The sequence below is a fragment of the Vombatus ursinus genome, unplaced genomic scaffold, assembly GCF_900497805.2.
Source record: "Vombatus ursinus unplaced genomic scaffold, bare-nosed wombat genome assembly UNPS02014847.1, whole genome shotgun sequence".
In the NCBI taxonomy this organism is placed as follows: Eukaryota; Metazoa; Chordata; class Mammalia; order Diprotodontia; family Vombatidae; genus Vombatus; species Vombatus ursinus.
Window position 1 is genome coordinate 1,430,477 of NW_020954625.1, and position 27,719 is coordinate 1,458,195.

The following is a 27,719-nucleotide window of genomic DNA, read 5'->3' on the forward strand; positions in this document are numbered from 1 at the left end:
TTCAGCCTCCTGGTGTCCCAAGCAGCAATCCGAAACCATTTCAGTCCCACACAAGTGGCCCACGTTCATTAATGAGTCATTCCGGATGTGGGTAACCAGCTGTGCGGTCCGTGTAGGTGGCCAGTGCTCACAATGCCCATCACTATGACCAGTGTGAAGAGAGGCACCCGGGGCCTGTTCACATATCCTAAGATCTCTGTACCCCAGAGATGGACAAGAAGCTTGGCACAGGCCAGCCTCCTATGAGCCACCCCGCCCCCCTCTTTTATAGCAGTTAATTACAGTAGCTAGCAACCTTAATTCATGAATAATTTGTGCATCGGTGCCTGGTACCGTGCTGGGCGCTTTACACACGTTATCTGATTTGACTGCCACAACACCCCTTCGAAGGAGATGCTGTTATGATCATCCCCATTTTACAGGTGACACTGAGGCTGGGCAGGACTACCCAGCTGGTAAGGGTCTGAGGGCAGCCAAGGAGTCACGCCCCGGGGGCCTACTGGGGCCACTGCCCTGCGATGAGCATAGAGAAGCCGGCCCTCCTCACCCGGGCAAGTGGCCCCCCGAGGTGGGACGACCGACGGGAGGGAGGGAGGAGGGACACGTGGCAGCGGCTCCAACTTCACACCGGAAGTGAGGAGGCCGGGGGCGGGGCCTCCATGCGCGTCCCCGCCGAGCCCCGCCCCCCTCGCGAGCGCTAGCGGAAGTGGCGTGCGTCCGCGCTGGGCGTTCAAAGCGGTGCGTTGGAGCGCTCGCGGCTGCCGTCGTCGCGGCGGGATAGACCGAGGGCCGGCAGCAGGGAGGCAGCGATGGAGCCGGCGGGGAGCGGCGGCTCCTCCTCCGTGGACTCTCAGGCCGCCTTCGTGCTGAGCAACCTGGCCGAGGTGGTGGAGCGCGTCCTCGCCTTTCTGCCCACCAAGGCGCTGCTGCGGGTGGCCGGGTGAGGAGCCCCGGGGGGGCGCGGGGAGGGCCGGGCCCCCGCGCGGCGGCCTCCGTCCGCCAGGCCGCCCCTCCTCCCCTGCAGGCCCACAGGGTCCCAACCCGGGCGGCCGCTGCCTCCTCCTCCTCTTCCTCCCGGGCAGGCGCGCAGCCCCCTCCGGGATGCACCTGCCCCGCCCCCCACCCGAGCCGCTGCTGCTGTTGCTGCCGCCGCTGCTGCTGTTGCTGCCGCCGCCGCCACCGTCGCGCGTGCGCACTGGGCTTGATCGCCGCCTCCCTTCTCCCAGCTGCTCCGGGCCCCAGGCCCTGCTGAGCCCGAGAGCGGGAGGGAGGGATGCTTAGAGTCGGAGGGAGGGGGGAGCGCCCTTCCCCCACGTGACCCGCGTCCCGCGTGCCTCCCGTGCTCTGCGGCCTGGGGCTGCGAGGCTTATGGCGCTCTTGGACGTCAGTCCTTTCCTCCGCCCCAGGGGTCGTCTCTGGGAGAGCACTCGGCCCATTTTAGCAAGAATAGCCATAGCTGGCATTTGCGTAGAGCTTAAAGCGCTTCTCAGATCCCTCCTCTTCCCCATTTTACAGATGAGGAAGTTGAGGCTGGCGGAGGCGAGCGCCTTGCCCCGGTCCCCGCAGGTGGGCTGCAACCACAGGGCCAGCCAGACCTAAAGCGGCCCTGCAGAGGGGCAGAGGAGGGGCGACCCGGGTGTGACGCTGGTGAAATGTGACGTGTAAAGAAGAGGGCATGGGAGAAACAAGGGTCAGGATGAGGGAGGAGAGGGGAGGGAACAGAGAGTTCCAGCTGGCCGGAATGTGCCTTACAGAAATGTGAGATAAAGCTGGAAAAATAAATTGTGCCCAGCTCGTGGAGAACCTTGAACATGCCAGCATCGGTAATTTATACTTTGTTGGGCAGATAATGGGGGCCTGCTGGAGATAACCTCGAGGAGTAATTAGTCATTTTTATTAGGAAGATCAGTAGTGGATGTAATTTTCTGAGGGGAGAGATCCTGGAGGCAGCAAAAATGGTTAAGAGGCCATTGCAGTTCTGGTAAGTGAAGGCTAAGGAAACTTGGAGGAGGTGCTAGCAGTGTTTGTGAAGAGACTGGACTGGAGATGTTTTAATCATAGAATCTGAAGCCTTGGCATTTGAATGTAGGGAAGAAAGGGAAGAGTCAATGCTGATTCTAAAGTTTCAAGACCTGGTGATTGGGAGAGTATTGTAAGAGCATTTTCATCCATACAAAAAGAAAGGTTATGTGGAGAAATGGAATTTGGGAAAAGAATATTAAGTACTACCACCATTTATATAGTGCTTACTATGTGCCAGACAATGGTTAGTGCTTTACAGTTACTTCATTTGATACAACGACAAAAAGTAGTTGTTATTCCCGTTTTACAGATGAGGGAATTTTTGGATGAGTACCAGCTTGATACCCAGGTAGATGGAAATTTCCAGCAGGCAGTTGAAAATGTGTTGTTGGGATCAGTTTGGAACCTGTCATGATTTTCTTTTTCCAGTGTGTCCCGGTTATGGAAAGAATGTGTGCGCCGAACCTTGAGGACCCAGCAGAGCGTGGCCTGGATCTCCACAATGGAGCCTGGGCCCCCAGAGATGCACTCGCTGGTCCAAGTGTTAGCCAAGGAGCTTGAGGCAAGTGTTGGTCGGCCAGTAACGGAGCACTGCGTTTCCCATGGTGACAGTCTTTAATAGACTGAGCATTAATTCTCCTGAGATGATGGCATCTTCCTTGGGGTGGTTGTGCTTAAACTTTGTCTCATTTCTTTTTGATGTGTTTATTTTCGACGTGGTCACTATTACATAATTAACCTTTATGGAAGTCCTTTTACTAGCTAAATGTAAAATACCCAAATGCAGATCATTAAAGTAGAAAGTCTTTCAGGAAGTTCTTAGTGATACATTTCCAATTAGGTTTGTGATGTGTCTTGGAAAGGTGGGGCATATTAAGATGCAGAGGAACACAGATCTATGAAAAACAAACACTGCAGGGAGACTCAGAAATGTACCACTTTGGAAGGAAATGAAAAGAAGCATCTCTAAACTTCCTTGTCCTGCACAACCCTGGAATCTATAGGGGGGACCCAGATTGTTGTGAGAAGACAGGGATAGACAAGCTGGGTTAGGTCAAGGGTAGAATCCTTGGCAACCCCTGGAGGCCTTAGGCTAGTCCATCACTCCCAGCCTTTCCTGAAGTCAGTGGCTGTAGCTGGAGCCTCAGGGTGTTCCAGAGGCCAGCTGTGAGAAAGACCCTAGGCAGAATCCAGCTTGAGCAGTCCCTGAAGCCTGTGGAAGGAACCCAGCAACAACCAACTGGGAAAGCCCTCAGTCAAAGTCTATGACAGTGAGAGGTCCCAGAGCCCTGTCACAAGGGCTGTTCTCTGTTCTCTTCCCCCTCCCCCAGCCCCCACCACTGCAGCCCATCATTAGAGCACCCCTAGACTCCCTTAAAGGAGGGGCTTAACCACACCATTTATTTGTGGAGCTTGACCAAGTGTAGCACCCTTCATTTTCCGCCCCCTCAACTTAAATACTGAACTAGATGAGATGAGCAAATGAAGGTGAAAACTACAGATGCCGTGGGAGAGCTACCTTGGTTTGAGAGACACACGCGTAAACCCCAAGGAAAATAGCACCTCAACAAGCATAAGGTAAAGCTTGGAGAAATATATCTTGGCCATAGGGACTGCAGTAGTACCAGGAAGAAGAAATAAAATGATATATAGAATGGAAAAGGGAGGAAGGAAAGAATGGTAAGGCAAATTTACATAGAGATGGTGAGAAACCTTACCCAAGAACTAGATGGCCCTGAAAATTAGAATGGACCAGACCGAAAACAAGGATTGCTTAAGACAAGATTTAGGAAGACCCAAACCAAAAGATTGGAAAAACAGAAGAAAATGTAAGAAATATAATAGCAAAAAACAACTGGTTTAGAAAACAGGTGAAGGAGAAAAAAACCTAAGAATTATCATATCTGGAAACCATGATTAGGAAAAAAAATGTCTTGGATACCATATTAAAAACAATAACAACACAAAAACCACAAACCACCCAGAACTCTCAGGACCAGATGGAAAAATGAAAATGGAAACAATATAGTCACTTCTGGAAGGAAACCCCAAAATGAAAAAAATGCAACAATATCATAGCCCAAAATTCAGAGCTTCCATCAAAGAAAAAGTACTGCATGCAGCCGAGAAGGAGCTCAAGTACCAAGGAACCACAATAAGATTCCCACAAGACTGAGAAGGAGAGGAGAATTTGGAATACAATACTATAAAAGTAAAGAGATAAAAGGTTTATCACCAAGGATGACCTTTCTTGCAAAAACTATGTATATAATCTTATAGGGAAAAGGATTGATGAATGAATGTTTAATGAAATAGGAGATTTTCAAGAATTCCTGATGAAAAGGACAGAACTGAGTATGTAGATGTTTTTAAATGAGAATGCAGGGTCCAAGAGAAATAAAAATGGAAAAGGAGTATGTTTTATATTTGCATATTTACAGGAGGACAAAAAACAAATGTCTTCTCAGAGCGCTAAAATTTCTGAGGGTTTATAAAGAAAGGTAAAATGATATGGATGTCCATGGATGATGTTCTTCCATCCTAAAGGTCTTAGAAAAAGACAAATATGGGAGCCACAGAGGACTCTACTGGGGAAGAAAGAAGGTAGAAGGGAAGGGAAATTACCTGCATAGAAGAGATTCACAAGGTGAAGAATGTATAGTTATAAAGGAAGATGAAAATGGGTGTCCTGTGAATCTCACTTTCATCTGAACATGATAAAGGAATATACAAAACAATATACCCACACATAAACAAATTTTGATATAGAAACACATTAAACTCAGAGGGGAAATGGAAGATAGGGAGAAGAGGAGGGAAAGAAATGGGTCTAAGAGGAGAGCAGGATAGCAAGGGAGCAGTGACAAGCAAAACAAAACTGGAAAATTGAAGGGAGGAGATCAAAAGGAAGGGAAGACAGTCAAAACTTGGTGTCAGGACTGAATGAAGGCCAAGAGAAGAATTGCATTATAGAGGAAACAGTCTGCTTCACATATAATGTGGCAAGTGTTAGACACATTCCCTTTCTTGTACCACATTTTGTAGAGGGAGATAAGAACCAGGAGGAAAAAGTGCAAGAGGTCAGATAAAAGGAAAATAAACAGCTAACAATTATAACTGAATCACCTAAACTCACATAAAACACAATGATTTAGAAAGTAGAATCTAACAATATGCTTACAGGAAACAAATTTGAAACACTAGGATTCACATAGGATTAAAATGAAGAGCTGGAGCAAAGTCATGCTTCAGCTAAATTTAAAGCAACGTAATTTCAGATAAGGCTACAGTAGATATTGTCATGGTAGAAAGAGGCACACCAATATTTTACATTATCTTAAAGATGTCATAGAAATTATAATAGTGGAGAAGACATTAATGTACCCCTTCTGAACTTAGACAAATCTAACCAAAAGAGAAACAAAGAAGTTATGGATCTGACTACAACTTGGGAAGAATTAGAGATGATAGCTCTCATGATTAGTGAATGGAGTTAAAATGGAATTTACATACTTTTCAGCAGTACAAGGCACATTAAAATTTGACTGTGTATTGAAGTGGGGCATAAAAACCAAAAACAGAAAAAATACTACATGCATTTAGTGATCACAAATGCAATAAAAATTATATTAAGTAAAATCATTAGTGAATTTTTTTAAAATGAGACTAATTAACTACTGGGTCAAAGCAAATTATATAAACAGGTGTTTTCACCAAAGAAATTGACAAAACTAAATGTACTAAAACTTATGGAACATAACTAAATCAGTTTTGAGGGGGTAATTTATATGTAAAAGCTTTCATCAGCAAGAGAGAAAAATCAGTAAATTGGGCATTAAAAAAAAAACTTGAACAGTAAGTCAAAAATCTTCAACTAACAAAGTAGAAATTCGAAAATTAAAGAGAGAAAATTGAAAGCAAAACAACCATTAAATTGATAAACTAGAAGCAGCTTTTAAAAAAAAAATCTGATTCTTTAGAAGGAAAGAAAAAAATTATATCAAAAACAGAAAAGAACTTAAAAATAATCAGAGAAGAAATAAAGGAAATACCAAAAACTATTTTGTTCTATCATGCTAACAAAACTGATAAAGGAAATAGATGAATACTTATTTTTTAAAAAAATTCCAGATTAACAGGAACTAGATTATTTAAATAATCCAATATCAGAAAACCTGAATGAGCCATAAATGAACACCCAAAGGAAAAAACTCCAGGATCTTGTGGATTTGCACATGAATTCAAACATTGAAAGAACAATTAGTCCCAACATTCTCTGTTTCTGTGATACTAGTATGGTTTTGATACTAAACTGGGGAGAGACAGAAACTACAGACCAGTGTTACCAATGAATCAATGCAAAAAATTTTAAAGAAAACCACAAACTATAATCTCTAATGAATATAGACACTAAAAAATTTAAATATTAGCAAGTAGTAGGCTATAACATATTTGAAAGATTATACATAATGACCTTGTTGGGTTTATATCATGAATACAGGCTTGGTTCAATATAAGGAAGACTATAAGTATAATAAACCATGTTAAAATATTTTTAAAAAGTGTAATTATGTCAGTGCTGAAAAAGTTTTTGACAAAACCCAACATTTGTTTCTATTTACAAATCCAGAAATTATGGAATGGACCATTTAGGTCCATTCATAAAAAAGGATTTAACTCTGAGAGTATAAGACAAAAAGAAATTGAAGGCGTAACATAGGTAAAGGGAACAAAATGTTTTTTGCAGATGATAGGGGTGAAATCAATCAAAATTAATTGAAATAACAAGCCTTGCGGCTAAGCCTAGCCGCAAGGTAGAAGGATATATGACATATCCATATAAATAATCAGCACTCCTATATGTAATTAATAGAAGTCATTAAGGAGAGCTTAAAAGAGAAATTTTGTTTAAAGTAACTACAGAAATGGAAACACTTGGAAATGTGCCTGCTGTGATTCATGCAGGGGGTAAAGGAATCCAATTGCATAATCCTTTGCAGAAATACAGACCTAAATAATCAGAGAGACATTAAATACTGATATATAAGTCAAGCCAATATCATAAAAATGGCCATACCTAAATTACCTTTCTCAGTATTGTACCAGGGAGGAAGATTACAGAGAAGTAGAAATAACGAAATTCAGATAGCAGAAGAGAAGATGAAGAATATCCAGGGTAATGATGAAACAAGTAGGAAGGAAGTCTGTCGTTACCGCATCTCAGAGGGTGCTACACAGCAGTGATTAAAGTGACTTGGCACTCGTTTATAAAGAAAAACAAAACAGAAGAAGCAGCAGCCTCAATGGAGTGGATTAGGCTTACAACATATATAAGCAAATAGTAAAGTAAAATAATAATAGTAAAAGTAACTAAGTCTAAACCCAAAGACCTCAGTTATTGGGGAAAGGACTCAGCATTTGACAAAAACTTCTGGGAGAACTGAACATCAGACTGGCAGAAACTAGAAGTAGACCGACAGCTCATGTTAAAATAAACTCTTAATTGGTACCTGCCTTAGGCACCAGAGGTGACAAATTAGAGGAACAAAGAAGAAATGAACTTTCAAATCTCTGGAAAGGGGCCGAGTTCACAAATAAGCAACTGATAGCATCACACAAGATAAAATGAACGATTTTTATTTAAGATTAAAATCTTATACACAAATTCTAAAATTTAGAAGGGAAACAGGTAACAGGGGAAAATCTTTAAAACAAATTTCTCTGTTAAGGACCTTATGTCTAAGTTTAAAATGAACTTTTATAAGGTAAAAATATTTACACGATTAAAAGTCCTTCCCTAAAGATAAACGGTCGAAGGATATGAACAGTTTTCGAAGGAAAAGGGGGTGTGGGAGAGACTAAAGCCAGGCGCTCCAGTGTCTTCATTGTTAGTGGAGCTGTGAACAGGTCCAGCTACTGTATTCTGGAAGGTGTCTGTCCCCCAAAGAAATCAAAGAACATGGGGAAGGGCCTCTAAAAATGATTCAGAGGAGCTCTTCCTGGTAGCCCAGAGTTGGGAAGTAAGGAGGTATCCTCCTATTGGGGCAAACAGTTGAAACCAGTTGAAGTATGTGAATTAATAGAATGTTAATGTGCCATAAGAATTGACGAAATGGACGGTCTCAGAGGGAGAGTAAGCAGAACTAGTAGAACAATTTGTACAATACAATTATAGAGGAAAACAACTTTGAAAGCCAATAGCTCTCAGTTTAGAACCCAATTATTAAACTGCACGTCCTTTGACACTGAGATACCGCTGCTAGGCCTGTACCCTAAAGAGTAGAGAAAGACCTCATGTATAAACATTTATAGGAGTACTTTGTGTAGTGATAGAAAACTGGAACCTAAGGGGGTTCCCATCAGCTGGGGAAATGGCTAAAGGAATTACAGAATATGAATTTAACGGAACATCATTGTACCTTAAATTGTGAAAAGGATGGTTTCAGAGGAGCCTGCGAAGATTTGTATGAATTGATGCAAAGTGAACAAAACTAGAAAAACCATATCTACATATATAACACACATACATGCATGTGTACCTATACATGTGTATACATGTATATGCATATGTGTATACACATGTATGTGCAACAACATTGCAAAGACAACTTTGAAAGACTTCAGAACTTGATCATTGCAGTGACCGAGAGAATGAAGATGAAGGTGCTACTCTCTCGACGAGGGAGGTTGTGAACCTAAAAGAGATGTACATTTCTGGACATGGCCAATGTGAGAATTTGTTTTTGCCGCACCATGCAGTGATATATTGAGGGCTTTATTTTTTGTTAAATTTGCTCAGTGGGTAAGAGGAGTGGATAGATCGATTTTTTTAAAGTATGTTTATGCTATAATACATTTAATCATTTTATTAAATATATTGATTTAATACATTCAATTGTGCATTACTGTTGCTGCGAATTAAAAATCAGCTACTGAACCACAATGTCAAAGAGCAGTGATGGGAAGACACTGCATCGTTTGGCTACTAAAAATATTTTAGTGCCCTGCCTTAATGGGGTAGAATTACTATTGATATTACTGGTATTGGGAATGAACGAGGAGAAGTTATTGAAAACTGTGTAAAGTTAAGGTTTTTGAATGAATGCCATTTGCATTTTTGAATCTTTGTATTGCTGTGATGCATGCTGTGGAACAAAATATTTTCAAAAATAGAAATATTTTTAAAACTGAAGTCCTAAATCAGCTTTGTAAAATAGTAGATCAGCCTAGTTCCAAATCACAGGTGGAGGGGAGCAATCCTGAATATTGACTGCATAAACCGGTAGGAGCATGGAATCAGCATTTATTATTTGCCTTCTTGGTATGTCAGAACAAAGTTAAACGTTACTAGAAATATTTTAGAATCTGTTAATGGTTTTATAAAATACTTTTTTGATAGAATTTTTGGTAATAGAAAAGTTTCTTTTGGCTTCTAGCTCCTTAAAAGCTGTGTTTTGAGCAATATATAAAGGAATGTTAGGTGTAAATATTGCCTAGTATGAAGATTAAGGTGGGAAATACACTGATTTTCCATTTTTCAGATTTGGTGCCATGAAATATGAGTTTGTGAAGATGCTCATCTCAGCATTCTCTTGCTCTTTCTCTGTCTTTGTCTCTTTTCGTCTGTGTACCTGTGCAAAAACTATAAAAATAGGGGAAGCTAGGTGGCACAGTGGATAGAGCACCAGCCCTGGATTCAGGAGGACCTGAGTTCAAATCCTGTCTCGAACACATAACACTTACTAACTGTGTGACCCGGGGCAAGTCACTTAACCCCATTGCCTGGACCCCCCCAAAAAAATTCCCATCTCCAAAATTACAGTTTTGAACCAAAAAATAAGGGTAGTATGTGGACAAATTCTCTAGAGCAGGGGTTCTTAACTTTTTTGTGTCAGAGATCCCTTCCAAGAATATTGTTTTTAAATTCATAAAATAAAATGCATAGGATTGCATAGGAAACCAATTATATTGAAAATAGTTATCAAAATATTTTTTTTTAAAAAGTTCATGGATCCTGGTCTAAAAACCCACTACAGAGTTTTATAAAGCTCATCTATTCAAACCTGAAAACTGTCTAATACAATAGGAAGGAAACTAAATAAAAGCATGTCCCCACATTTACTGTAAAATGAAATTATTCATAGGAACAAATAAAAAATATTTTAAGTGGATTACTTTTAATTTTAAAATTTTAAGTAATGGTGACCACGTCTTCATTTGACATGTGTTTTGTCAAGAGATTTGAAAAATCTTTCAAAATGACAAGCTGAAAGGAAGTTCACCTTTTTTTTGATAAACATTTTAATTTATGGTAGCATATAAACTTTTTGAGTCACAGACTGTCTCACTTTTGTATGTTTCCCCAGTGCTTGGCACAGTGCCACTTAATACATATTCATAGATCATATTCAGGTTCCATTGTGTTCTTAATTTATTTGATTATGACTGAGCTATAGCAAGTGATATCCTTGGGTGGCAGAGCTTTTTTAGCAGGGAAATCTGTGTTCGAGGAGGACACATAGGAGAAGGCCATTGTGGAAGGTCACAGGTGAACTGAGGGAATGTAGTCACTAAGAAGTTGGTCCTGATGACTCAGAATGCCCCAAGTAGTACTCATGGGTGGCAGCATTCCAGTTTTAGCTCTCTCATTGCTTTTTTGCAGAAGGTTCATGCATTGCCACAGACTGTCCTCTACATGGCTGATGAGGATACTTTCGTTGGAGAGGAGGATGGCCATGGACACAAGAAAGGTGACTATCAGAACATAGGAGGATAATTTTCCTAAGTGGTCCTGCAGTATTGAACCAAACCTGAGAGTTGTTGACAGTTGTTGATAGCATTTTAGCCCTGTGGGCATGTCATAGAATGTATTAACAAATCCTTATATACGTGATGCTTTGTTCCAGATAACTTACAGTCCAGTAATGCAGCTCATCCTAGTTATTTGAAGGGTTTTTTTTTCTTCCTGAAATAAGTTATATGTAACTTAGCGTAGATGAAACTAGTCATTACAATGCCAGATGCATGTTGGCCAAAAGAACTGTTAGTGTTGAGTTATCCATTCTCTTAGAAGTTACTAGTAAAACATTCTTTTTGGTGTGCTAGAACATGAAGTCTCTCATGCTGTAATTACTTCCTCTGTGTTGAATGATACACATATTGAACTAAAGAGTTTTACTTATAGAATGGGGTAATTGTCCAAAGTGTTTACATAATCAAAAAAGTAGTTCCACTGTAGTATCAGCCAGTTAGAGGGAGAAAGCAGTAGGTCTTGTTTTGAAGTTGATTTGTGGCTTCCTTATTTGTTGGCAGTATGTTAGGGAAGGGGGAAATGTCTCATGGAAATTTTAGAACTTAGTCTGAAATGTTAGTTCCGGGGCGGGTGGGGGGAGTGGGAGGGAGGTGGGAAATCGTACTTAATTGTTACAGAGTAATCTTTAAAATATAAGCTCTTTTAAAAACCATACTGCATTAAATGACAACTTCCAAAGATTCCTTCAGATCTCAGGTTCTTTATCATTTTGTTACAGCACGAAAGAGAAATCCCCAGGAAATTGCACGTGCCATTGAGAAGTTGTTTCCAAAACGTTGCCATGTCCTCGGGGTTATAACCCCAGGAGTCATAGGTGAGAGAGCCCACTGAAGTGGGACAGACATGTCTGACTCTGTTCTTAAAAGAAAAAATAGGATTGATAGCTTTTGTTTTTACAATTCCTTCATTTCCTAAACATGTCCCTCCCCTCCCTCAGCCTTGGCGACTGCTGCCCCATGACAGAGAATTCCATAAAAGAGGAGAAAAGCAGGTCAGCCAAAGGAACACGTTTGCCGCGCTTCACTGTGTGGGCAGCGCTCGGCACTGCTTGTCCTCCACCTTTGCAAAAGGGGCGCATTTTATTCAGCACTCTAGTGACATAGCATGGAGCTTTTTTGGGAGGGGGGAGTCTTTATATTGTTGTGGTTAATGGGATTATTGTTTTTCTGGTTCTGCTTATTTCACTTTGCATCTTCCCTTCTCTGTTCCTGGTGGTCATCATTTCTGATGGAGCTGGGGAGATGTATAGATGTTTAAAAGCAAAATTATTTGGGTCTAAAAATGATAGTCACATTTGTTGTGCTGTTGCTCTACTTGACCTAAATAGTGTTTCCAAAGTTATGGCTAATATTTAAAAATTAGTTTATTTCTAAAATTAGCCTGAGGGACTGGTATATGTGCAGTGTAAGTTAAAATACTGACTTGAAATATGTAATTGGTGACTTGGGTAAAGGCATAAATGTCCTGCTTATCCGATTTAGAGATGATCCAAAACTTGGAGAGAAAGCTTATGTATTGGATAACAGAGTTGAGATCCAAAAACCATCTTTGACAGTCTGTAATGCAGTGAATTGAATATGAATGCCTCAATTTTTTTTTAAATGAGTTGTATGAGTACAGAGTGATGCAAGGATAACAAGACAGAATTATAAAACCCCTGGGTTTTAGTGGATTTAGTTGACTTTGAGCTTAGTATGAGTCAGCAGTGTACCGTGGCAGCAAAAAAGCCAACATAGCAATTAGCCTAATTTTTTCATTAACAGAGACGTGGTGACAAGAGCAGAGGAGGTGTTTTGCCCTAGTCAGACATCATCTGATCATACATCACATAGATGTGTCTTCTTCAGTTCTCATCCTCCCTCTTTCCTCTACCCCTTTGTCCAAAAAAAAAAAAAATCAGCTTAGCCTTAACTGCCTCGAATTTTTACTTTTGCTTCTAAGCAACCTCTCATGGGTTTTTCTGCAGCTTATTGTAATCCCTCTCATATGGGACATTCACTTGCCGGGTTATTACATAATTGTACTTGAAAATAACCCTCAGTGGGCCCAGACTGCAGAAGCTTTGAGTAATGGGTAGACATTACAGAGAGACAGATTTTGTCTCAACATAAGGAAAAGCTTACTGAGTTCACTTTTGAACTTAGGGGTTTCCTTGTGGGTTTTTTTTTCCCCCAGTATAAAATAAGTAACATTTGTTAGCTTTTTGGACCAATGTTGCATGTTACTCTAGATAGCAAAATTTAAGGTCTTTGGCACATAGAAAATGAAAACTTGATTTAGGTAGGTAGAATTTACTTCAGCTATCTAAGTATTTTCAGAGAAGACAATTTAAACAGTCTGACTTAATAAGGTATGTTTAATCCAGGTGTTCAAATGCCTTTTAAATATAGTGGTTATCTCTAAAATAACTATTAACTTCTCTCCTGTTACTTTTTTCCTTTTTGGGGGGAGGGTGGAGATTAATTTGTGAGCTTGGGGTTATTAATCCATTCAAGTAAGCTACTTTCTTTCTTGGTTTCATTCTAAATGCTTAAAAAGAAAGTGAGTAAGTAGAGTTTTGGGGAAGCGTAAAGATGAAATCTTTAATAAGTGATTGTTGACTGCATTTGAATCACAAAAGGTCTTTTGATAAATAACTTTCCCAATTTAATGTAGTCTAGATTGTTTAGCAGTCTGGCCTGGGAAAGAGCTCCTGCAGAAGGCAGGTTTTGGAGTTGAAGGTTAGACTAAAGCCAAGTGTGGTACTTTGTGCGTACTTTGCATTTTGATTTTTTTTCCAGTAACTCCAATGGGATCAGGTAGCAATCGACCTCAAGAAATAGAAGATGGAGAAGCTGGCTTTGCAATATTGTTCCCCAAAATTGATGGAGTAAAAATTGAGACTTTTCATTTTCTGAAGGATCTGAGAAAATGTATCCATGAAAGCAAACTAATTGAAGCTGGTAAGTTTTGTTTCTGTCAATGTTTTCACATTTGGTAGAATCTCAGTGTGTACTCAGGAAAGTCATTAAACAAGATAACTGAGGACTCCCATTCAGCAACCCACAGTGATAGCCTTTGTTATCCAGAGGACAGTCAGCCTTCAGGTAACCTTAGGAATGGGACAGAGCGAAATGAACAGTGTTTTTGGTAGGAAATTGCATTCTGGACTAGAAATAAAAGGAATCGTCTCATTTACTGGCAGTGGGCATAAAAGCTAAACTACACAATGACCACCAAAAAAGCAGCATGGAAAGGAGCCGGACAAGGAAAGGAAAGGGATGTGGACAAAGGAACCAACAAGATCAGAACGGTTTGTAGTCGCAGGGCACACAACCCTGCCCTCCCGAGAATACCAGTGATGCACAAGGCCACTACCTTTGCAAGGCTTTCAAAAGTGACTCCAGAGTTAGACTTTTCAGTCCTGTCAGTGCCTTGGTTTGTGGGGCCCTGAGGACTTGATCTAATCAAGGGGATCCTGTCTCCCCACGTATCTTGGGTTTCAGTTCTGTTAGCCATTTTTGTTCTGTCCTTTCCAGTTAACATGTCACTGTCCTTGGTAGGGAAGATGAGCACTAAGAGTTGAGCCGTTCTGCCTTCTCTCTCCTTTGATCCTCTTTTTGCCAACATAGCTTTAAAAACCCTTTTGAGTTTCAAAGCAGATATATTTGGTTGCAATATTATATAATGTGAAGTTTATAATTCTTTACATTTTAAAGAGGATGCCAAAGAAGAAAGTCTCCAATACATTTGGTAAATCTTAGACTTTTAGAGGTTTTAGGGAAAAAGATGTAGACAGTAATCTCATGGGGTATGGAGTTGGGCCTAGTACCCACAAAGATGAGGGTGATATCACGGATCCAGCACTGAGACTAAGCCAGGGCCTTTTGAGGAATGTGTGGCATGTATCTATCGGCCCCTCTTCCTGCTGCCATCCAACACATGCTACAACAAGACTGAGATAAGACACGATGAGAGTGCATCAGCTTTTTTCTCCAACATTAGAAGGAGGCTGCTTTCTTAGGTTTTGTTTAGTTAGCAAAAGTTTGGATTCAAGCAATAACTTTTTGTGATTTTGTTTTCTGGTAGGGAAAGCAATTCCAAAGAATTTTAATACATTTTGTGTTGTTGAATAGGGGAGTATGTTTCTTGACCCTTTAGGACTGTTTTCTGACAGTTTACAATCAAGTATGTTTATTTTATGTCTAGTTTGATTTGGGACCTTTGACAGGATTTTTATTTTGTAGGCTTGTTTGATGGAACATGTATCTTTTAAATGTTAATTGAATAGCTTTTGAATGATAACTTGTCAGTGGAATAGCATAGCCGTTTCTCTTGGGTGAGGGGAGGGTTTCCTCCCTAAGGTTTAATTTTTTTTTTCATTCAGAAGTTAAACACACTTCCCCCTGGATAGTTCCTTATACCAAATAGAAAGAGGATTATATGTAATACTGTAAATTTTTTATTACATAGTTTGCTTTTTTAAATGACATATATAATAAAATGAACAACCTGTTAAAGCCACCCTGTTTATACGTATTACCTTCTGCACTTCTTTCTGTTCTCTTCTGTGCATTTTTAAAAATGCTTTAATGGCCCTCTTTTCCCTTCCTTTCCTTTTCTGTATTGCAACATTAATTCCTAGCTTCCTTCTCCTCTCCTGATGCCACACTCAAAAAGAGAAAACCACAAACCTCAAAAAAACATAATCAACACATTCGCATATCTTATTCTGCACAGGGCTCACCTTTTTCGTGAGGTGGATGGCATGCTTCATCATCATTCTGAATTGTCAGTCATTGCCTTGATCAGAGTTCCCAAGTCTTTCAAAAAGTTTTTCTTTGCAATGTTGTATAAATTCACATGGTTCTGCTTACATCACTGTATCAGTTTATACAAATGTTTCTTTAATCCTTTCATAATTTGTTATGGAGCAGTATTATTTCATTACATTTTCAAACCAGAATTCCACAATTGATGAGCAGCCCTTTAGTTTCCAGTTCTTTGCCACTACAAAAAGACATGGGCCTTTTTCATCTTTATTTAATCCCTTTGGGATGTAGGTCTAGTTAGTGGTATTGCTGGGCTAAATAGTATTCACAAGTTAGTGACTTCCAAATTGCTTTCCAGAATGGCTAGACTAAGTCACAACTCTACCCGGTTCTCTGTTATTCAGCTGTAAATGATCCAGATTTATATTATCCAGGTCCTTGATATTTTTTGCTCTTAGGATTTGTTACTATGGAATCTCCTTCCTTTTTCTGTATTCTTTCATGTAAGCTATCTAAGATGGTCTCCTACTTAGAGCATCAACTTTTTGCTCTATAACATTAACTTTTGGGAAGAGGTAACTAAGTTTCTGTTCTGTTTATGAAGGTAGAAGTTCAGATTCAGGAAATCAGCTGTAATCATTTCAAAGCCAGAAGGAACTAGAGGATGTCTGACCTAGGGCCCTGAAAAGTAGAGTGACTTGTCCAATAGAGGGCCATTGGTGTGGAAAGGGAAGGGAAAACCTACTTGGTTTTTAGTACTGAGATACTTTTTTTTTTAATTGGATGAATAAGGTTTTAGATGATAAGTGAATTTTGTCTAATACAGTCATAGAAAGTAATAACTGCCTATAGCATGATCAAGTGAGAAACAATGAGATCTCAGTGACTATACTAAATTCTTTTAATCTCTGTCATTTATAGAGGCGGCAGGGCATAGTCGCCAGAGGGCTCATTTTGGAGTCAGGACAGTCCTAATTCAGTTTTGCCTCTCAGTGCTGTAGGCAGACCTTTTGATACAGACTGTATTGTAAAACTGCATAAATAGAGGGAGTTTCTCCATCTGGAGTTCCCCTAATGTAGGGCTTCTTAAACTCTTTCCACTGATGACCTCTTCACCACTTCTTAAATCGTGGGTCGAGACCCCATGTGGACTGAGTCTAATGGAGGAATCACAAATCTAACTTTCTCTCTGCCAAAAAAAATTTCCGTATTAACAGCTTCCCAACACTTCAGGGCCATGTAATAGTTCTTTTACTTTTTGAAGATGTACGTCTCTTAAGTTGAATTCAACAAATATTTTTAAGTTTGCAGAGAGTTCTGCTCAGCATTGGGTGGGGGGGAACGAAAGGATAAAAAGTTTAGTTGAGGCAGTAGCCTTGTCTTTGTGAAGTTTACAGTCTAGTTGGGAGATCGTGTTGGGCCTTGATTCTCTAATTCTGTTGGCAGGTGGACTCATAGGATGTCAGAGTTGGGAAGAACCATTATCTAGTCCTGCTCCCTTAATGGAGGAAGAAACTGGAGGCTGAAGAAGGGAAGTGACTTGAAATAGTTCTGTAGGAGGTGAAAGAGAAAACCAGTTAGAGAGGAAGAAAAAAGACTGCCATGCTGCAGTGAGAGCCCAGCGGAAGTGGGCTAGCTTACCTGTGCCACTCAGCAGCATGGGAGGAGTAGAGGAAACAGATGAGGAGTGGTGAGCTGTGATAGGACAGTTAGGGGTAAAGAAGATGTGAAAACAGGGATAGTTAACCCTGGGGTCAAGATGGGGAAGGGAGGAAAGTGAAGTCAAAGCAGGGCTAATTGTGAAAGTTCTGAGAGCTGGCAGGTTTGGAGGACTTAATGAAGGGGAAGACTAGGTTTGGGGGCTGAGGCATAGGGGGAGAAGTGAGATGAAAGGAAGTTATGGTCGTACAGAGTAAGTCAGAATTTTTAATTAAGGAAATGGAACACTTGTGGATAATGATGAGATCCAGTGTGGGACCATCCATATATGTTCCTGAAATAGTGTAAAGGAGTAGAGAATAAAATTGAAGGAGGCTGAGGAATTGGGAGATTAGGGAGCATCATTGTGATGACGGAAGTTCTACCGTGTGTGTGTGTGTGTGTGTGTGTGTGTGTGTGTAAGGGCAGGAAAGAAAGATGGTTGTGCAAGTGCTTCGGTCTTTTGAGAAAGGCAGTCCTCCCCAACAACAGCCACCATGATATGGATTGGGTAGAAAATTTTGAGTCTACTTCAGAAGAGAAGTTGAGTAAAGGGCATTGAGGAGCAAAAGGAATGTTTAGACTCTTTCTCTAGTGTCAGTGTGTTGGGTCCTTCAGCCTAATCCCCTCCCTACTCCTTTATAAGATAAGATACAGCCAGGGCTGGAGATCTGGGGATGCTTTGTCCTTGAGGGGAGCCAGATTTCAGTAAGAGAGAAATTTCAATAATAGGTAGCATCATGAGAGAAAGATGCAGGATGAAGGGAAGTCTTTCATTATAGAATGGGAATTCCAGAGGGCACAGTGGAAGGGATGGTTGGGGTTGGAGTGGGGCATGAGTGGGATTGAGTTGGGGAAGATGAGCATGAGGATGGGATGTGGGGATTGGAAATGGTTTTCTCCTCAATAACAACCACAAGAATAATAATAACTAGTAGCTTCTCTGTGCCAGGCACTATACCAGATGTTCTACAGATATGTTGTTTAATCTTCATCACAACTGTGGGAGGTAGGTATTGTTATCTCCATTTTACTGATGAGGGAAACTGAGACAAGCAGAGATTAAATGACTTGCTCAGGGTCACTCAGATAAAAAGTGTCTGAGGCCAGATTTTGATTATTACAGGGACAAGGACAGAAACCGAGGAAGACAGGTGGTAATAGGTGGTAGGTGGGTAGTGAAGCCCACAGTCTCCATGGGGTGTTGCTGAGGATTGCCAGTAAGATCTGGCCTTGAACTCTTCTGTATGTGTTACATGGGCAAGTCACCAGTGACTCACAGGTCCAGTCCCTATTCCTAGATATTCTGAATTTCCAGAACATGTTGTGTCCCCTTACTTTAAATCCATAAGCATTTATTTACTGCCTATTAGGTGCTGAAGACAAAGACAAAAAAAATACCTCCCCGCAAAGAGCTAATGTTCTATTGGAAGAGGCAACCTGGAAATATGTGTTTGTGTATGCATGTGCGTATGTATGCATGTATCTCCCTATATATATATACCTACACATACATGCATATGTTCACACACATATAATATAAAATGAATATTAAATAATTAATATTATTACCCAAGTACAAGGTACTTGGGGTCATTGGCATTTGGGGGTACGTCTTGAAAGAAATGAGGGAACCAGCTTACTGTAGAACAGGAGCTCCTTGAGGGGAAGGATTATCTCACTTTTGAATTTGTGTCCCTGGTGCGAGGCACACAGTAGGACTTCGGTGATGAATAACCTCTTGTTTAAAGGCTCAAGCTAATCAGAACTCAACATCAGACTCAGGATTGACCAGTGTTCATTTATCTCTCATAAGCCCTTTTGGATCTTGGTAGCTTTAGCTTTTCAAACAGGATGGAGGTGAGGATAAAAATCCATGAAGATATAGAGTGTACATTCCCATGACTGATGAATTAATTCTCTAGACCATTTATTAAGTACCAGCTGTGCTAGGAGTTTAACTATGATTCAGTTATTTAATGAAATGCTTCTATAAAGCACTCTTCCATATGCTTGGGTTACATAACTTCAAAATGAGTCTTTAAGCAGTTAACTTCAGAATTGTTTCTTTAAAAAGAATATAAATTCTCCCAGATGTTAATAACTCCTTGCTTTCACTTTAGGCCTGGCTGTCATTGGAATACTTTTTCAGTTGGCTGTCCTAAATCTGCATATGGTCTTAGTATACAGCAATTTTACTTTTTAACAGTGAATCCTGAAGTTCTACCACTTTATTAAATAAATTTAGCTATACTACATATAAAGCCAAATCTGAAGTCACTTTGTTTCAGACAGAAGTAACTATATGTTACTCAGGGTTTTCAGATACCTACTGATTCCTAAATCCACTGTGAGTGCACTTTTGTTGCTGTTGTTCTAAGGATTATTCATGTATTTAGGCTTAAAATGGTCTCCAATATTTGCTGCATTTTTTGTTTTGAATCTCAGAGGCCAGTTCAGTTCAAGCACTCATGTAGGTATCCACAGGAGTAGAGAATTTTATATTGGAAGAGATAACACTTTAAGTGAAAAGAGCACTAGATGAGAGAAGATGATGATATAGAGGTCTTGCCTTGTTTCTGCCACAAATTTCAAGTACAACTTTGGGAAAATAATTTCTGTTCTCTGGGCCTCAGTTTCCTCATCTGTAAAAGGAGAAGAGAAGGTAAGACTAAGTGATCTCTCAGTGTCCTTCTATGCCTGTGACTGACATTTGTTTTTCTTTTTGTCCTTTACAGGTCTTAAAAACAATCCTGAACTGACATTTGTTTTTCTTTTTGTCCTTTACAGGTCTTAAAAACAATCCTGAACTTAGAGTGGTCCTTATTTTTGGCTACAATTCTTGGAAGATAGGAGCTGCTGGATTTCTTCAAAAAGTAGTCAACATTCTCAATGAGAAGAGCGTTATGCTGGCTGGTGGCCAGGTAGACCGCTTGACCTCACTGACATCAGAGAGGTTTGTGCTCGTACTGCTCTGTCCTGGGTGGGAATAGGGGAAGAGAAGTATTAGAATCTTGGCACTCTTGGGGGAGTTTTTTGGGAGTGGTATCATCCCTTCACCTCCAAACTTGCTGGCATAATTTATCTGGTTTTGTAATAGACAGGGAGGGTGGTATATTGAAGAAAACAACAATAATAGCTGGCATTTATATAGGGGTTCAAGGTGTGCATCCTCATGCCACCCTGTGAAGTAGGTACTGTTATTAACCTCATTTTATTGATGTGGAAATGGAGTGTAAGAAAGGTAGAGTGACTTGCTTAGGGTCACACAGCTAGTAAGGGTCCTGACGCAGGATTTGAATGGAGGGCTTCCTGATTCCCAAGTCCTGACTTCTAGCTGCTGTTTTACCTCCCTGCCTAAGAACACTCAATTTACATACTAAGACCTGATTTCACCTCCCAGCTCCCAAACTTAGGGGATTCCTTGACTTGCTCATCTGTTAAAGGAGAGGACTCTGAGATCCTAGAGCCAAAAGAGCCATGAGTGGTCATCTTGTATTTCACCAGTGAGGAAATGGAGGCCTAGGGAGTGGTGGCTCACCACCCCCTTCTCTGCTGTGCTGCCTCCTCTAGTTCTGGGAGGTCAGTTTGCAAAGGTCAGTGGTGTGCCCTCACTGCAGGAGTACTCCAAGTCACCCCTTTTCCAGGTTCACTCAAACATAGCCCTCCCACATGAATAGGTGGATATTATACTTACCCTTCAGTTAACGAAGTCCTTCTCCTTGCCAACGCAAAGCCATCAGCCTGCACAAGTGATCCATTCCATCCCATCGTCTCCAGCAGACTGCCCGCCTCCTTCATCATCCTACACATGCCCGTGACTCTCCCAGCCTTGAAAAGACATCCCTTGATCAACCCTCCCTGCCAGTCAGCCGGCTTTGGGTGCCGACTGCCCCAGGCTTTGTGCTGAGAACTGGGGTTGTGAGTACAAGAGGGAAGCAGTCTCTATTGTCAGGGACGTTTGGGAGAGACTCCCAAACTCGCAGTCAGAGGAATCGGGAAGGGCTTTATGCTTGCATGGTGTCCTACGGGAAGAGAGGGGACTCGGAGGCAGCAAAAAGACATAGAGGCAGAGTCAGTCAGGGGTCAGCAAGTATTTATGGAACATTTACTGTGTGCAAGGCCCAATGCCCAGTGCCCAGGGTACAAAGAAAGGCTAAACTCCTTGAGAAAACCGTCTATCTATATGTGATGCTTCTCATTCCTCTCCTCTCACTTCTTCATTCTCCACGGTCTGGCTTATGACCTCTTCATTCACCTGAAACTGCTCTCTTTAATTGGGATGGTCTTTTCTCAGTCGCCATGAGAGTTCTCGATCTTGTGACATGCTGTCTGCCTGCTCCTCGGCCTCCTTCACTGACCCTTCTTCCAGGTCATGCACATTAACCACGGGGATCCCGCCCCCATCTTTTCTCCTCCCTCTCTGTGCAGGTCGTTCTCAGATCTCTGTCTGCCCCGTCATCTTCCTCCTGAGCTGCAGTTCCACATCACCCACCATCTTTTGGATGTCCAGCATGTCAACCGCAGCTCTCACTCTCTTTCCCCACAGATCCTCCCATATCTCCCATGACTTGCCAGGGCACCATAACCCTCCTGCTGACCTAGACTCCTTGACTTCTCCTTCTACCCATCCCATATTTCTAATCTGTTGTCACATCTTGTCATTTCTACCTTCGCGTGTCTTGTGTACGTTGCTTTCCACTCACACAGCTCCGATTCTGATGCAAGCCCTTTATCACCCCCTGCCCTCTGGGCAGTCTGCCTGCGTCAGGCTTCTTTCCACTCGAATGCTCCTCTGCTCTCGCTGCCAAAGGGAAGGTCTATCAGTGGTACCCTGTTGCCCCCCACTTAATAAGCCCCAGGTGGGGTGAGGATACTAGTTGGAGCTGGTGGGATCAGGGAATGCTTCATGTAGAAAGGGGCAGTGCTTGAGCTGAGCCTGGAAGGAGCAGAGTGCAGGGGTGACCAAAGGGGCTAGCCTGTGGAAAGACCTACACTGGGGAGGCGGATGGTCACGGGTGCAGAATAATGAGGATGTCAGGATGGCCAAACCCTGGAGAGCATGGAGGGGAGGGATCAAGAAGTACATCCACTGGAAAAGCGGAGAAGTGCAGATGATAAAGCTTTCCTATCTTCACACTGCCCTCAGACTTTTGGGACACCCGGTATTTGCTCTTAGAGACAATGGGGAGCAAGTGGGTTTATGGAAAAGAGCTGATGTGATCAGACTGAGCGTTAGGAAAACGACTTTGTTGGCTAAGGGGAGTGGGGAGGCCACATGGACAGCTCTTCCAGGCTAGGTGGGAGATGAAGAGGGCTGTTTGAGATGTTCTGCGGACAGAAAGGACAGGGTTTGGAGACGAGGTGATGAGGAGAGGAGGGCTTTGAAGGTCCCAGCAAAGTTGCGCTCTGGGCCGCTGGCAAGAGTGGCGGTGCCCTCCTGAGGAATAGAGAAATTCAGAAGAGGGAGGGGTTGGGGGGGAGGAATAACAATCTTGTTTAAAAGTAGAACATCGCGGTTCTGAAAGGTTTTCTTCCCTGGAGACGCATTTTCATTTGGTTCTCATGAGGAACGTTTTATTGTTACAAGCTTTTATTTGTCTTCAGAGACGTCAGCATTTGCTCCCCTGTTCTGTTCTTTCATTCTAATGCTCTAGGTAGAAAGTATGTAGTGGTTCCTTGTTGAAAGTGTTCCTCAGTGCTGGATGTTCACGAAGCCTCTTGTTCTGCTAGAACAACCTCTGAATCACGGCAGTCATTACACTGGGATTAAATCCCCCAAATAGCCTCTGCATACTCTCAAGGCAGTTGAAGGTCCACAAAAAGAAAATTCAAACTTTTATTTCAGAACAACATCCATCCAGAGATGGGTTTTTTTTTTCATTAATTCTCATTTTTGTTTTGAATGTAATCAGTATTTGCATATAAATAGAGAAAAAGAGGATTGTACAAGAACCTGTAGGCCTGTGTAACCTTTTTTTCTTTAAATCTATTCGGATCAACCTGTGGTTTTCTTGCTTGCCTAGAGTTCTTTCTTTTCTCTCAATTTAAAAAAAGATACATAAATCATCCTCTTTTCTTTGCTACTCCTCCTTTGCAGCCCCATTCTCCCCCTCCTCCCTTTTGGGAGGAGAGACAAAACAAAAACCAAGCTCTTGTAGCAGACAGACGTAGGCATGCCAAACATATGGCCACCTTTGGCTTTGAGCAAGCTTCATTTTGCACCGTGTTCCATTGCCTCTGTGTCAGGGCTGGTGCCCGAGTTCATCGCCTGTCTGGGCAGCTTCAGCAGCAGCCCTCTGAGACTGTGGCTGGTCACCACTAAGGAGAGTCCTTATGTCTTTTGGAGTTATTTTTCTTTATAATGTTGTTATTGTATAAGTTCTGCTTTTATTCACTTCACTCTATATCCATTCATAAGGTCTTCCCAGGTTTCTCTGAAATTGGGAACAGTTTCATCTTCGCTGAAATACTCTTCCATTATGTTCATATTCCATGACTTGTTTGTCCATTCCCCAGGTGACTGCCACCCCTTGGTTTCTAGTCCTTTGCTTCTACAAAAAGAGCTGCTATAAATATTTTTGCACATACGGGTCTTGAAATTTCTTCTTTTCTTTTTGATATCTTTTGATAATACAAGAGATTGTATTAACTGAGTTAATTATATTCTCTGCCCTTTGCACAAAATTGGTGTCCTTAATGACCCCTGTGGTTTGAACAGTGATGGAAAAGCAGTTTTGAATGGAGGGTTATAGCCAGTACTTCATAAGGGAGTGCACAGGAAGGAAGAAAAAAGCCTGGGGTAACGAATTCTATATAATGGAATCCCAAATGCCCCATTCCTTGACTCACAACACTGGGCAGGCAGAGTTCAGAATATACCTTTATTAATTGTAACCGTTGCTCCTGCACATCTGCCACTGATCTTCCTCCGTGCCCCTTAGGGCTATCTCTGTTTTACCCCAGTCCATCCACTCTTTTTGTTACTATTGTCCAGATGTGATCATTGCTTCCACTTCAAAACTTCAGGTAATTTCTGCCAGTCTTGCTTACCTCTGAGGCCAAATTGTGACTTACTCTATATACATACTCTGAAAAACCTCGAGTGAAACTTGTCAGTTGTAATATGCTCAGAGTCCAGTATGGTTTGTCATTAAAAGGGAAGGCTGCAGTGTTAACCCTTTTGTCAGATCGTGTCCCAGACTATAGATGTAAGTTTCTTTAGCAGAAATGCGATTTAGAACAGAGGTGTCAACATGCCCTGTGGCAAAGGTGGCAGTAGAACCAGATTGAAACGTAATTAGGAAATGTTTTAACAAAATAATGATACAGTACAACATAGATAATGTTAATTTGTGGTTTTCTACATCATTGTGTTCTCTTCAAAGAGCTTGACACCACTCGTTTATAAGATTGATGCTGTGGTTTGAGTGTTAACTGAGTTGTTTATTTCCCTCGTGAACCTGTGTAGAACAATCTTGGGAAGTAGTGATTAGCAGTAAGGAATGGTACAAAATAACTGTTCTCATTCCCTCGGATAATTTGTAGAGGTACCCAGGAATAGACAAACTGGCTAGTATTGTGACGTAAAATATCACTTGAGGGGCAGCAGCTGGATTTCAAATGCTCACCTTTTTTTGCCTTTTCAATATTTCTAAAGACATCAGGATAAAGAACATCAGTGATGGTCTTTAATACTGCTTCAGCTCCTCTTTGCTTCCCACAAAAGTAACCGTAGACCCTGTTAGAGCTTAATAGCCGGGTCCCTGTGGCTTTTCCGACTCAGGGTCGGGCCCAGCCGTACTTGATGGCAGAGCAGCAACTCACCCAAGAAGGTTGGCCCTCAGGTAGTGGCTCAGGAAGGCCCCTCGCTTGGGTAGCTCAGGGGCAGGTTTGGACATAGACTTGCAGGTCTGTTCTGTACCACCTGGGTGGGGTGGGAGAGTGTTCAGGTGAGCCACCAGCCCCAGGGCCCACCCCGGCTGCCTGCAGGCTGGAGCCTGTGCTCACATGTCCCTTCCCTTTCAGTAACCCCCCCACCAACGAAGCTTGTGGTGTAGTTGGCCTCTCCTTCAGTGGCCCACAGATCCAGAGCGCGTCTGTTCTGCTGAACCAGGATGTGAATGATGAGAAGACTGCCGAGGCGGCCATGCAGCGCCTCAAAGCTGCCAACATCCCTGAGTACAACACGTTTGGCTTCATGTTCGCCTGTGTGGGCCGAGGCTTCCAGTACTACCGGACCCGCCGGAACGTGGAGGCAGACGCCTTCCGGAAGTTCTTCCCGACCGTCCCCTTATTTGGCTTCTTTGGAAACGGAGAAATAGGGTGTGATCGAATAGTCACGGGGAACTTCATCCTGAGGGAGTGTAATGAGGTCGAGGATATTTTGCTCCATAGCTACACCACTGTCATGATTCTCATCCACCTCGGCCCCACCAAGTGAGGCGCTTGCGCTTCAGGGGTGCCTACAGCCCACCATCCCCCAAAACCTGGGGGCATGTACATATTTCAGATGAAAGTACCTTTAGAAGTATCTGTTTTATAACTTTGTTTAATGCTCTCAAGATAATGTTGGAATAGGTCTAACAATGTCAAGTGAAGGAGAACTTGTGTGTAAGATAATACTGTGTGGAGGTCGTCACTGGGTCAGCTTGGGGGAGATAGAGGGCAAGTGCCCGGGGTGATGGGTGACTGCCCCTTACCTGTGGTGAGAGGGGAGAGCCCTGGATTGGAGTCCACCCCCTCCCCCCACTGCCACGTAGTAGCTGTGTGCAGAACCTTTCTGAGCCTCAGTTTCCTCATCTGCATAATGGAGAGAACACTTGCACTGCCTAACTCACAGGGTTGTTGTGAGGCTAAAATGGAATGTGTGTAAAGCGCTTTGTAAACCTGAAAGTGCTGCAGAACTGTGTAAGTGATTGTTGTCAGATAATGATCATCTTGGGGCCATAATCATGCAGTTTTTTGTTTTCTTCAAAAACATATACAACATTGGTCTGTTGTCTCCTTAAGGGAGACCTTTTCTCAACTGCATCTGTTTTTCAGACACTTTAATAAAGTTATTACATTATTTTTACTCATTGCATAAAAGTTAAAATAAAATATTTTGTGGTGGTAGTTGGTCCATTGAAATTATTCAGTCTGAAGAACAAATTTGCAAGACTAATCAGCAGTATTACTTTATACATGAAAGCTATTCCTTTCCATTTGTCAATAAAGAAAACACAAATAACTCTTTTTTGTCCCCCTTCTTTTTGTAGCTGAACAGCAGCAGGCACCCACCCTAGAGTAAGTTCACTGTTCTCATTTATGAATTGGACATGACTGTTATGCCGCTAGATGGCATCAGCCATTAGGGAGAAAGGGGAGGTTAGTACACACACCTTCCACAGCAAGCACTGAGCAGCAGCACAGCCGTGGCTGCGGACAGTGCCAGCGGGAGGCAGCTCACCGAATCATGGGAAGAGCCCGGCTTCGAAGGTCACCTCTCTTTCCCAGTCTGTGTGATCTGGAGCAAATCAGTTCAGCTCTGTGACTGTTAACTCATCTGCAGAATGATAGGTTCACACTAGATTGACAAGTTTCCTTCCACTTCTGAATCCTAATGAACTCTGTCTAGAAAGGGTTATCGTTGGTTCTCTGTACCGTTATTTCATTTCCCCATAGGGGTCCTCAAAACCTAGTGCTTAGCCCCCTTGATTAAATGAGGCTAAGGACAGTACTTCATTTTTAGTGGCACATCAAACCGAAGGAGCTGCATTTCTGGAAGAACCAAGACAGCTCAACTCGCATCCAAACAACATATTCAGTTCTAGGTAACACACCTTGAGGACCCTGATGGATGAGTTGTTAAGATGGACCATCGCCTATTGAGTATCATCTGAAGAAATGAGGGTTGCTTAACTTGGAGAAGAGAGTCCAAGGGAAATAACCTGACAGTTTCCAGAGTTGAACAGGGCTGTCACATGTTCTGCTTGGATCCAAAAGGCAGAACTAGCGGCAAAGGAGAAGTTGGGGAAGCCGGTTTCAAATTAAACCAGGAGGAACAGGCTTTACAGTGGGAGCTGTCCACCAGAGGAATGGACCGCCTTGTAGGGTAGTGAGTTGTACATCACTGAAGGTGTCTGAGTAGAGGCTGGATGACTGCTGGTCAAAGGATTCCTTTTAAGATAAGGGTCCACCCAGGTGACTTATTTCCCTCTACAAAGTGGTTTTGGAGTTTATCTGTAGAATCTCTGGCTTCTGCAGTAACTGACTATTGGCCAGTTAGGTGATGCCCTTGCTAATTTTCTATACTTTTTTATGATGATGGTTCTGAATTTGTTCTGCCCAAAAACAAGCACCCACCACCACCCCTGGCCTTTTTGGCTATTTGTGTCCTCTACCAGACGAGTACATTTTCATAAAATTCAACCCCTCACCCTAAACAGATTCTG

The 27,719-nt window shown here is 42.1% G+C and overlaps 1 protein-coding gene across 1 annotated transcript; it reads left to right on the forward strand.

Moving 5' to 3' along the window:
* Positions 1-788: 788 nt before the first annotated feature.
* Positions 789-26,508, forward strand: FBXO22 (F-box protein 22). The gene is made up of 7 exons (XM_027840748.1): positions 789-940; positions 2,452-2,584; positions 10,685-10,772; positions 11,553-11,648; positions 13,615-13,776; positions 20,074-20,239; positions 25,312-26,508. The coding sequence occupies exons 1-7, from the start codon at positions 810-812 to the stop codon at positions 25,724-25,726; spliced, it is 1,191 nt and encodes a 396-aa protein (XP_027696549.1). The 5' UTR covers positions 789-809; the 3' UTR covers positions 25,727-26,508.
* The last annotated feature ends 1,211 nt before the right edge of the window (positions 26,509-27,719 follow it).